At 38.3% G+C, this 12,948-nt stretch overlaps 1 protein-coding gene and 1 long non-coding RNA gene across 2 annotated transcripts in view; one reads left to right on the top strand and one right to left on the bottom strand.

Annotated features, from left to right (window-relative positions):
* The window catches only part of Ankfn1 (ankyrin repeat and fibronectin type III domain containing 1), a 449,198-nt gene that overhangs the window by 403,907 nt on the left and 32,343 nt on the right, over positions 1 to 12,948 (top strand). The window contains exons 20-22 of the mRNA XM_033762964.1: positions 3,303 to 3,469; positions 6,463 to 6,613; positions 8,128 to 8,296. Of these exons, the coding sequence (XP_033618855.1) occupies positions 3,303 to 3,469; positions 6,463 to 6,613; positions 8,128 to 8,296 (487 nt within the window). The remainder of the gene's footprint in view (positions 1 to 3,302; positions 3,470 to 6,462; positions 6,614 to 8,127; positions 8,297 to 12,948) is intronic.
* The window catches only part of LOC117285877, a 47,369-nt gene that overhangs the window by 5,335 nt on the left and 29,086 nt on the right, over positions 1 to 12,948 (bottom strand). The gene's annotated exons all lie outside the window — the stretch shown is intronic.

The raw sequence follows: 12,948 nt of genomic DNA, 5'->3' as shown, positions 1-12,948 counted from the left end.
AAATATATATATATAGTAGATGCTCAGTAATAGTCTTTTAAAAACCTGAATGAAAGAGTGAATTACTCCATTCTAGAATGGCGTTGGTTTTTGTATAACCACAGTATGTTCCTGACTCACATTCTATTTGTGGTCAGTGCTGACCCTGACATGTTTTTCCCTTACACTCTTACCCATCCTGTATTTGTACTCTTGGTTTTGAATCTTTACAAGCACATTTTCTTATTAAGTTTCAACCCTAATTATGATAGGCTTATTTTCCAACGCATTGGGCCATTCATAGCTTTATTACTATTTTCCAGAAAATCAAAACCACACCAAATTTGAGAGCCACAAACTTGATACACACATTCTTGATTTTCTTTGTCCAAAATGTCAGTAAGTAAGCTGAACAGACTGGCCCTTGGGAACAATCCCTATTGCACCATCACTCCATCTGTCTGCTAGTCCCATACCATCTCTACCATCCATAGATCTTCAGCCCAGACACTCAGCTTCTTAAATATGGTCAACATTCTACTTTATCTAGGTTATCCAATGAAATAGATTATCCTGGAGACTTCTGCATAGTGTGTGTATCCTATTTTACTGCTGTTATAAATTAAAGATGTTTATATGATTTGCTCTTCACAAAACTTTACTGAGTCCTCCTTAGTGCCTCAGGACTTCGTGGGTGACTGCAAACTGATTGTATGCTTGACTCTTTCTCATTTTTCCCAAAGATCAATAAGTTGGAGGTCTTTAATTACTAGGGTCATCCTGTGTTTCTCCCCTTTCTGTTGCTAAAACAGGCATATTTGTCCTTTTCCAGTCTTGAGGGACTTTCCCACTTCTCCGTGACTTCTAAAAAATAATGACCTATGGGTCTATAGCCACATTTGCTTCTTCAGAAATACCCTAGGGTACACATCATCAAATACTGCTGATCTGAACACTTCTATTTTGCTTTCTCACATTAACCATTTCTCTCCCTCTGACTAATTCTTCGTTTCCCAAACACTATCTTGACTGAACTTCCAGTCAACTACTACTATGATCTGTTCTAAAAAGACATGATAGAAGATATGAGTAAGTTCAGCCTTACCCATCCTGATATTAATAAGAATTCTTTCCCTGCTGAGCATAAGAAAAAGTTTTTACCAAATGCCCTTTCAAAAGCTTAGAGTTTTCTGTACATACTAGGTGTTATATCTTCCTCACAATTGTGACTACTCTTTCTTAAATTTGTTCCTCTGCTGCTGTTCCCATATTATGTTTTAGAGACTCGACCTGATTTCCATGTGTTGTGTAATCTCACAGTCCAGGTCAAGAAAATAGAGGGTCTGGGAGTATAGTTCAGTGATGGAGCACTTGACTAGTATGTACAAGGCCCTGGGTTTGCTCCCCAGAATCCATGCCCCCGAAAAATAGAAAAAAATGTAAGTTAAGTACTCTTTCAACTGCATGCCTACATTGTTTCTATTAAAAAACTAATTTCACTATATCATGATCATCTGTCTTTCCCAGCTCCCATAGGAGTAGGAGTCACATCATGTTTACCTGAAACCCCAGTGTTTCCCATGGTGTCCAGCACATCACAGGAACTCAGTGTATGTTTGATAAATGATGAGACAGAGGAAACAATACACAATAGTGTATGTCAGGTGCTACACCTGGTTACTTCTACAGAGGAGAAATCACTCCTTCAGAGTGCAGTGGTCAAAGAAGGCGATAACTTGCTTCATTAGAGTCCCATACAAGTTTAAATTTTCAGTTTTGTTTCACTTCTTGCCTTCCCTACAGTTAGTGGTAGATTCCCTTTATTTCATTTTTTTATATATACATACATTTTATTATTTCTAATTTAAAAATTATAATTGAACATTTGTGGGCTACCATGCGATGTCTGATATACATATACAATGCAGAATGGCAGGTCAAGTTAACTATTATATCCCATATCTCATTCAGTTATTTGTGGTGACACCCAGAAATTTACTTAGCTGTTTTACCTTTCTAAAAACCAAGCTAAACTAGCCTACCAGAAGCCCTCCCCTATAATCAGTGACCTGACTCCTCACTGCTAACTTTTTTCCCATACTCTTCTGCCCAAGCTTTAGAAAGTTTTACTTCATAATATAAGGGTGGGGAAGAAGTGAATGCCCGTGTTTTCTAATGATCCACCATCTGAGCCCTGCACTTGTAGAAGGAGGCAAGGGTCACAACTCAAGACGGCTCACTAGAGAACTGATCCCATCTAAAACAAGATTCAATTCGAACATCTCAGTGTACTTAACTTGGCTGACATTTCCTATTGTACCAACTTCATTCAGTCTCCACAACACGTGGGATATTTTGATGTGACAAAGCAATGCAATTTTAACGCAAATCCACTTTGAGGCAAACTTTCAGCTCTTGTTAAAGACAGAGAATTTTGTGAAGTTGATGAAAATGATGTGCAAGCCCAATCAACTCACACACAAAGCCACTAACAAGTGAGACTCTTGAAGCTACAGACCCACTGATTGAAGAGCACATAATGAGCAATGTTTATAAGAATATTTGAATATCAAAAAATTTTAATATCAAAAATATGAAGCTTCAGAAACTTTCACAAGCTATTGTTTTTATTATTGTGAAAGTCAAATATAGGGAATATCACTTCACCTATCATACAATTTAGTCAAAAAAAAGCCCAAAAAAATCAATGCTTGATTCTTTCTTTATTCTCAGGTTTGGTGTACAACTATGATTTGTTAATGATATAAAATGAAACTCTTGAGGTTACTTTTTTAAGATAAAGAATCAATCAATCAAATCTTTTTGCCTGCTTACTGTAAAATTTTGTTTCTGCTTTAAGTGGCTTCATTTAAAAAATGGACTTTCTGTTTTAATTATCCTGAAACTGTGAAATTTCATATAATTGCTTTGTTAGATTTTGCCTCGGCAAATGTATGTTTCCCCAGCTAACCATTAAGCCCTCCTGGGAGAGAAATTAAGAATCCTACCTTTCTTTATCTGCTCCCACCATCACCAGTGCATTCCCAATACAACCCATACACTTGCCCTTGGCACAGAAATCTGGGAAAAATAAGTTGGCGGAATACATTAAAGACTGATTGCTGACTTGAAGGAGACTTCCGCTGAAGGTAAAAGGCTGCACCACCAGTACCAACACCACTTGAGCAGCATTCATGGGGGAAGGTTTCTCACCTAATTAGTCACAGCTCCTTTCACTCGTAACAGGCCCATCTTGGAAAGAAAAAAGTTTTAAGACTACTTTTCTGGGTACTTTTTCTTTCTTATTTTGTTTCATCCTACAGGATATTCTCTCCTACCACAAAAGGAGTCACCAGCGTCTCTCTCCCGGATTATACCTAGGTTACCTAAAGTTATGTAGCTCTGTGGATCAAATCAAAGTTCTTGTAACTCAAAAGTTGCCCAACATTCTCTGCCATGCGAAGATCCGTGAAAACAATAACATTTCCAAGTAAGTAGTCAGTAGTTGAGATTTTCTCTGTGATGAGCTACCTATGTGTGGCTCCAGGAATCGAAGTGACGTGACCGAAGGCTTGTTGTGTGGTTTCAATGGGGAGATGTCTCCCGGCACAACGGAGCAGTGGCACAGAAGAGGTTTACCACCGGGATAAGGAGACCTGTCACTGTTGTTAGATGGGAGCAGCGAACTCACTGTTCCCTTTGCATTATTCATGGTGCGACCATGGATGCTCATTCCCACGGATGGCTAATGTGCATTAGTGGTTGCAATTACTTTTTCCAATCTTTTCTTCACAATCTGAAACAGTCACATTCTTTTTGTTCTTTGTTTTTATATCACCTGCGGGGATGAGGTCTGGTAGAGCTATTGATTCTCTCTGATTTTAAAGGACTTCTCCTACCAGTACCTTCGTTCACCCTATTCTTAACCCTCTGGCCTAAAGATCTTACAGTTTCCTCTACCTCTTATGATTATAGAAGAAAAGAAGTAACAAGGTCTGAGAATCTGGAAAGCTGCTCTATGGCTTGGCATTTGGTGAATTACCCTGTTAGCTTTGGGAACATTGCCCAGTCATGGTGATCTGGCTCAACTTTACAACTAACTCTAATAGCAGGCCTGTGAAATTCTATTATAATGAACTGAATTTTGCTCAATGTGGATTAAAAAAAAGAAAAAACATGTAATAAACAAAAAAATCTCCAAATTTCTTCAGGCTTCAAAGAATAAAAACTAGAGCCCCAAATTCTAGTTACAGGGGACCTTTGACTTACAAACTCAATTCATTCCCAAGGGCTGGATGTAACTCAAGTTTGTCAACTGAAGGTTCAGGTTACTCTACACAGCCTTCAAAGTCTCTCTCCTACATACAGGTAGATGCCAGCATTCTTAGAGAGATACTAGCCCAAAATTTCTCAATTAACCCTACACGGGAAAGGATTTGTAATGTTCCTTCCAGAACTCTTTAAGGGATAAATCTGTATCTGAGACCACCCCAAAGCACAAGTGGCCAGCATTCAGGTTGTAACTCAATATTTTAGTTGTAAGTTAAAACTAAAATCCCTATCATAACCCAAGTTCTTTGTATGTTAGACCAGTCGTAACTCAAGGTTCCACTGTATATCTACGAATTTGTTTAACCAAACAAATCTCCAGTTTGGCTGTTTAAAACCTACTCCCTAAAATGGCAAAATTTTACTAATTATAACATCTCACAAGGTTTACTACACAAATATTACTTGATGGCAATGGAGGAGATGATGGTGGTGGTGATGTTGATAGTCTCTGAGGAACTCAATGACCGCCATAATTCTCTCCATTCCCTTATCTAACTCCACCCAGGCTTTAAGGCTGCCACCTGGTGGTCACTTTGACAATCAACATGAGTCCTTCCCAAAAGGTGACCTGGCTCATTTGTGGGTTGACTTGGCACAGGGTCATTTTCATTCATTTCTAGATTTGTGCATTAAGGGCCTAGATTCTGTGTTTCAATAGTTATGCTAATGTCCTTTTCCCCAGGATCCAAGGTTCATTTTTATGAAATACTTCAGTAGCCTTCACTCTGCCAATTCCATCGCCCCCGCCCCTCACACCTAAACTGACTAGTTAGTGCTATGTGCTCCAAGGTACTCTCACTGTTAATCTGCTTTCTGATTTTACTATAGACTCTATTTAGCAAAGTGGTTCTTTAGATTTTGTGTATACTTTTGTTACTCATTTAGTTCAGCATCAGTGATGGAAAAGAAAAAATAGTTAAGTAGGTTTGCAAAGATTTCACTTATTTATGAAGCCACAAATACGTCCAGATTACAGTAGGAATTAATTTTGATTTTTTTTCTCTTACTGCAACAAAGGATAAATTTTTCAGTCTTACAGTGCACGAGGCTTGAAATCAAATATATCTTTAAAACACAAACTGAGAGTAGTTAAAAGAAAGAGTTTTTATTACTGCCGTTTTGTTTTTTGTTTTATGAAGCTTATACCACAATCAGTTTGGTTTTCTGATACACGATTGAAGCCCAGACTGGTGTGACCTTTGACAGCCCTCAGAGGATCTCCACAGGGTGAGAACATATGCCAATGTCTCCTCTCTTTCCATTCCTAAAAAAGAGGACTTTCCTCCCCTTTTTAGCCTAGAGCACATTGCTGCTCTCTGCAGAGATGAAGGAGAAACAGGCCCAACTGAATGTGTCTAGAAACTTGTGCTAAAATACCTGTAGAAACAATGTTGCCCAAAGGCCATTTACCTTTATCCTTTCAAGTTCCTTTTAAAGAGCAGCCTTTGGAGGACAAACCAGATGTGTTTGCTTTCCACCACCATTCTTGTCCCTTCCTTTGTGCATGACATTTGGAAAAGTTCCTTAGGAAGGACTACAGAGCATGCCGCGAGAAGGCACCGATGACTGATCTGCGAGGAGGGTGGGAGCAGTGATGTGTGTCCCCTTGGTTCCTTTTATTAGAATTGTCTGCTGTTCTTGTTTGTGATTCTCCTCAAGTTTTTGGAAGGGGAAAGAAACCAAAATAGCCCCTGTGATTACAACAGTCCAGGGTTGAAATGTGCCATGTGGTTTGTTTCCTGAGTTGGACCAGAGTCCCATGGTTACCCAACTGCAGAATTAACCAGCAGATGCCCCTGCGGTAAAATGTAGGCTCTTAGAACTTACAGAGGATCCTAGGGAAAAGAAAATGAGGACAGTAAAGAAGATATTACAAAATATTTAAAAGCTTCCATCTCAAAAACTGATTCATACAAATTAATACTGTTGTTCTGAGACATGTGTGGTCTGATAAGCAAACTAAGCTTAGTTTAGAAAGATCTCATCTTAAACTCTATGTGGGTAATAAAAAGTTCAAATTTTGTGAATTACATTGAGTTTTAAACTACCAACAATTGGTTATACAGGTTCTGGACATATATACTAAGGAAGTTCTGGGCTGTATTCAGAACTTTTGTTATATTTCTCATTTTAATTTGACTCAACATACAGGGAGGAGTGGGAATGGATCCAAAAGCTTTCTGGCTCTGAATCTATGGAAAGTGTGGATCATACTTCTGACTGCCCCATGCAATTGTTCTTCTATGAGCTCCAGATGGCAGTGAAAGCTCTCCTTAAGCAGATCAATATACCTCTACACCAGGTACTAGACTTTACCATTTTTATCTTCTTTTTATAGCTCACCGAACTACACTGCAGCATAAAACTTATTCAAGAGGCATGTATATATGTGTGTGTGTGTGTGTGTGTGTTTATTTTCATGTATTTAAACACTACTTTGTATGCACATTCGTATTTTGAATTTAAAATGTATACAGGTAGATGTATACTGCACTTCTGCTCTTTTTCTCCAGCTCCTGCCTGTCTCTCTTCCAATCTTTCTGGACCCCACTGAAATGTGGTCTGGTCAAGAAAAAAGTCCACCTTAAAGGACATTAAGGCTCACAGGGTAGCATGAACCAAAGAGAATGCATGCATACATGTATGCATAAACAAAGAGCCATGTGGTTATATGGATAAATGATTTTCTGAGAACAGAATAACAGTAATCTATAGGAATAGCTAAGCTATGTCATGCTATATTTCCACAGAAAATTTACTGTCAAACTTGTTGTCTCATCTAAATCAAATTCCACAAATCTAATCTGCACAAATAAGCAACTGCAAGAAAAATTGATGGCACAGAAAAGACTAGCAAAACTTTGCTAGACTTTGTCTAGTGGTTTAACATAATGTAGCATTAGGATTTTGTTTTTGTTTGTTTGTTTGTTTATTGTGGCCTATATCCACCATATACCGCCCCTGTCCTCAAAGCATCCATCTCACACACACACACTGTTAGCCTATTTAGGAAGACCATTATAGGAGTGGCTGGCTCTCTATCAATGAAAAAGAACCATGAATTGGCCTCTAAGCCATGGAGGAAGAGGGATACATTAGAGATTCCAAGAGTGTCTTTCCACCACTGTATTGCTCTGATTTTGTCAATACTGCACAGTCAGTCCAAACCAGCCAACACTGGTGAAGACTAAAATTACAAGAGATGCCATAAAGACACTAGGGGAGCAAGAATTATTCAAAGGGTAGCCATATGCTCAGGAGAAAAAAAAAATACCAGTTCTACTTGTGATAGTAGATTCTATTAAGGGGTTTCTTGGACTTCACAGGTTTGAGGCAGCTCATATTTCATTGGTGACTCTTGGGCTACATATACATGTTGGGAGAAGGCTGCCTAACTGCCTAACAGTGCATACAATTTTTTTTTATACTTATAAAATTTTCTAAGTCCTTGGCCAGAAACTACATTTTTCCCCCTTAACCAACTTAAACTGAAACTAGTGGATTTTTAATTCAATCCATTTTTGTTGCTTCATGTAATTATATTCATCATTTTGAAAAACCCACAGAATGCAATCATTTTCTGCTTTTATAAGAAGCATAAATGTTGTTTTCAGAGTTTATGTGGAACATTACTGCCTTAAATCTTGATTTTATATAGCATTATTAAATGGGCTGAACCCTAATATTTATGTTGTATAAAAATTCCAAGCTTGAAGTCGTGTAATTTTGTTAGATGTTTTATGCCAGTTTGGTGTTGTTTATGTAAGTGCCATGTTGTAACTCTCCTATTTTTCCTCTGCGCGTGTCCCTCTGCAGGCAAGAAACTTCCGCCTCTACACACAGGAGGTGTTGGAAATGGGTCACAATGTGTCCTTTCTTCTCCTGCTCCCTGCCTCAGACGACGTCTGTACAGCCCCAGGACAGAATAATCCTTACACCCCACACTCAGGGTTTCTTAACCTCCCTCTTCAGATGTTTGAACTCGGTATAGTAGCTTGTTTCACCTAGAAATATTAACCCAGCCTCCTTATAATAAAATCACAAAGTTATATCTGTTCCCTCTTGTCCCAGTGGAGGGTCAATAAATCACATGATGGCTTTGGCAACAACCCTTCCTAGAACTGTGTACAAGTCTGAGAAACAGCAAAGCTCCAAGACTATGTGCCTGAGCAATAATTATTGAAACCTAGCTAAGGCCCAATGGAGAGGAAGAAATTCTAAACAGAAAGTTCAGTTATCAGGCTGTATTTAGTGCCTCTCCTCTGCTTTCTTAAAATATAAACACAAGAATGATGTTTTCATGAAAAGCACTGCCCCTTCTCTTTCCTTCTTCTTACTCCCACCTCCAACTGGGAAAAAATAATAATGAAATTAAAATGTAGAGTTTGTATCACTTTGGAGGAGGGAAAAGGTCTGTAGCTATAAGTAGTACTGATTTATTAGACTTGATTTATTAGACTCTAAATTTCTGACACATCAAATAAGAAACAGACAGGGTCTCCTAGGATGCAATATTGTGATTTTAATGTGGGCTTCTGCACGGTGGAAGATCTTGTCCTTACTTTTCAAAAATGAATAGCTTGGGCTCTAGTTTCTCTATTTTTGCTGAGACCCCTGCTGCCCACTGAGAATGTGAATAGGGAGGCTTTGTCTCCTTTCCTAAGCTGCATCTTGTAACTGGCCAATACAAGGCAATTAGCAGGGGCTCTGTCAATTTCAAAAAATTGTACAATTTGTGGACAGCTGAGTGAGTGGGTGGATGGGATAGAGGCAGACCTTTCTTGGATTGCACCTTGGCTACCAGACTGAGGAGCAGAAAAAAGCAACTGCTTGGTGTCTCATGAGACTGGGGCATCTGAATCTGAATTTATTCATTTGGGATAAACTGCTGAAGCCTCTCAGTTTCCCTGGTTCCAAGCAGTTCAGATGATGTTCAGTAGATGATCAACAGCAACTGTTACTTTCCAGAGGAGGGGGGGTTCTTAAGAGAAGTGTGAATCAGCTTACAAATTGGGACTTTGAGGGTCCTGGGTCCCATATGTGTGACAATGGCAATCACTTAGCCTTTCTGCACTTTTTCTTTGTCACACAATTAATATTAACCATGCTTCTCCAAAAGGGCCTTGGTATGAATATGGCCATTTCCTCAGATAAAGAACTTTATTAATTCATGATATAATAGCATTGTTATAATGACATACAGTTTTGGGCAAATATTTCATATCAAGTCAATAAATACCTCTTGCATGCCTATTGGGGAGATTCAGAGATGAACATAATAAAAGCTCTGCACTCAAGGTGCTTTCAGTATGATGGTAGCAGTAAAATAAGAGTAAAAATTATTATAAAATGAGGTATAATGTCCAAAAATATTCAGTATTATATGATATTGAAAAATGGGGGTAAGAATATTTTCTCAAAGAACATATCAGAAAAAAAACTTCATGGAGGAGAGTATTATTTAATTTGGGTATGAAAAGAGAGACAAGATGATAAAAAAAACCATGAACAAAAAGTATTTCTTCTCAAGGGGAATAGAATGATCAAAGATATGAGAATAGAAGAACAAAGAGTCAGGAAAAGAACAAGTTGTCCACCTTGGCTAGATCTGAGACATGCGAGGAAATCAGGAAGGATAAGCTTGTACAGACAAGGTGGGGTCATATTGATTCTTGAGAATCAGGCTGTGCAGCCCTGTTCAAGATGAATTAATTGAAAGCAAGTTTCAAAACCTTCTGAGACAATTCAGCTGGTGTTATGGTAGTAACCAAAAAAAAAGGAAAGAAGGAGGGATGGGTGGAAGGAAGAAGAACAGAAAAGAGAAATACAGATCTCATTGGGAGTAATCAACGAGAGTGGGTAACTGTTTAAACAAGGAATAGAGTCGTGTGGGACTGCCCGTATGGTTTCTAGCCTCAATGACTATGAGGATATTGTTGCCCTTATCAAAAATGTAAAAATCAGAAAGTAATATGGTTTGGAGAACGAACTGATGCTGTTACCTTTGAATATGTTAAGTCAGAAGATGTTAAGTCAGCATCCAAGTGGGTATGCCATATTGGCGATAGAAATGCAGGAAAGAACACAGAAATGTAGCCAGTGTCTACTGATAACAGCTGAAGCCATAAAAGAGAATGACTTCCACAGGATATATGCCAGAAAAAAATAACTAAGGAAAACATATCATTGAACAGCTCATCAGTACTCTATTCTGTATAGAACAGTCATGGTTGCTCCATGATTACAGACAAAAAATACAGAAAATTCATTTTCCCATGTCTCAGTGGCCTTGGTGGGAACAGTCAATGATAGTCTATCAACCTAGTATAGGATACCTCCAGCCCTGTAGATCCCAGACATGAAAAGAAACTGTCTATCCTGCTTTCTGTGTGGCTTACATGCTCCTCTTGGGCAACCACTCTCTGTCCCATTACTGCTACTTTCCACTCTACAATGAGAGTACAGTCTATTCGCCTTCATCTTCTTTCTCCATTCATTTGTTCATTTATTCATCAGTAAATATTACTGAGCAGCCTACTAAGTGCTGGGCATTATTGCAGAGACTGAAGAAAGTAACTCCTCATGGAGTCTACTTCTACTGAGGGAAACAAAAAAAAATCAATCAACAAATAATAATATAAAGAACAGAGAAATGAGGGCTTTGAGGAAAAATAAAACTAAGAAACAAGAGTGAAGTGGCAGAAACTGCAATTTTATACAGGAAGATACGGAATTTTATACAGGAAGATATCTCTGAAGAAGATACAATTGAGCAGATACCCGAGATTTCCAGGAAATGGTAATACCAAGTACAAAGGTCTTACAGTAAGATTATGCTTGGCTAACAGATCAGTGTACCTGCATGTAGTAAGCAAGAACAACAAAGAGTCAGATGAGATCAGAGTCAATGAAGTCAAATTATGCAGAGCCTCAAACCACAATAAAGAATTTAGTTGTTACTTTAAAATATGTTTAGAATTCAATGGATGATTCTGAGCAGTATAGTAACTTATTAAAGCTCTATGAAATCCAGTAGAACTACCTCTTTCCCCCACAGAAAAGCCTAACTTTGTTTAACCCATAATTTTCTAAATCATTTCACCAAACTAGAACTATGCTTGGCAGGTCACCTACTAAAAACCCACATATCTGGGATAGAGTGCCCTAGAACACTGCTTCTCAAACTTTAATGTGCGTGAGAATCACATGGACACCTGATTAAAATACAAATTTCTGGAGCCCAACTCCAGTAGGTCTGGGGAAGGACTTGAAATTGTACATTTCTAAAAAGTTACTGGGTAACTGTGATGCCAGAAATCCATACTTGAAGTGTGCACAGGACTGAGAGATAAACAGAGAATTAGAGAAGTGGTTAGCACAGTAGTATATAGAATCCAGCAGTGATTGTGTCTTTGTTCTGTCCTATCTCTTCTTGTTTGGTGAAAGCAATATAAGGCCAACAGATACTATTCTCCATCTACCAAAAACAGGCCATCAATCAAAGGCTATGCCTCATAATTTCTGACTTGTAAAATGTCGCGTCCTAGAGTAAGACACTTTCTTACCTTCTTGGTCTTCCTTTATTGCCATGTGATGGATGAACCACCTGACTACTAAGGAGCGAGTATGCTCCCAGAAAAGACTGCTTAGTTGCACTTGGTTCCATTGGAACACACATTCTACTAGCTTTTCTTTAAGGAGCATGGAAAAGTGTTGTCAGTAGCTGAAGATTAATACACTTGATAATAAAATGTTTATTGCATACCAGCCAATAATATTAGAAATATTACTGGGTCTTAGTAAGATCATGACAAACTCTATCTTATCCCTCAAGCAATCCAAGCTTTTTAAGGGCAGATTATCGGGGTTACTCCTTCATTTAGGTATCAGCCCACTAAGCAATTAATAATACTTTACTTTATATAGTATCTTTTTTTCAGCTTTAATTGAGTTTATTGGTACATTTTAGGGATACCGTACAGTTACATTCATTGTTGGGATCTTGTACCTCTACATGACAAGTCTTGGTTCTCATTTTTTCCCCTTGTCCCTGCCCTCCCTTCACCCCCTCCTCCTCTCCCCATCTACAAACACTTTATTTCCATCTTTTCATTATCTCACATTTTTTTCTTTTCCCTTATTACCCTTCCCCTACCCATCCCACCTTCCCTACACCTTTAGCTCCTTTCTTCCCATTTCTAAATGTCAGTAATCTTATTAGGATCTTATGTATTATTGCAGATTATTCACACCAGAGAAATTATTTGGTATTTACACATGTGTGCCTTACTTATTTCATTTAGGAGTATATCTTCAATATGTATCCATTTTCCTATGAATGAATCTATTTTCTCATTCTTTATGGCTGAGTAATATTCCATTTTATACAAAAACCACATCTTTATCCAGTTTCCAACGGATGGGCAAATGGGCTGTTTCCAAGTTTTAGCTATTACAAACTGTGCCACTATAAACATGGGTGTGCATACTTCTCTGTGATATGATTCTTTTAGTTCTTTTGGAAAGATACCCCGCAGAGGGATGGCTGGGTCAAATGGAACCTCCAGTCCAAGCTCTTTGAGGTATCTCCATATTGATTTCCACAGTGGTTGCACCAGTCTGCACTCCCACCAACAA

The sequence above is a fragment of the Fukomys damarensis genome, unplaced genomic scaffold (genome assembly GCF_012274545.1).
Source record: "Fukomys damarensis isolate Sample0158 unplaced genomic scaffold, DMR_v1.0_HiC HiC_scaffold_13, whole genome shotgun sequence".
NCBI classification, from domain to species: Eukaryota; Metazoa; Chordata; class Mammalia; order Rodentia; family Bathyergidae; genus Fukomys; species Fukomys damarensis.
The sequence above is the reverse complement of the archived record's forward strand: the minus strand, read 5'-3'. Positions and strand labels throughout refer to the sequence as shown.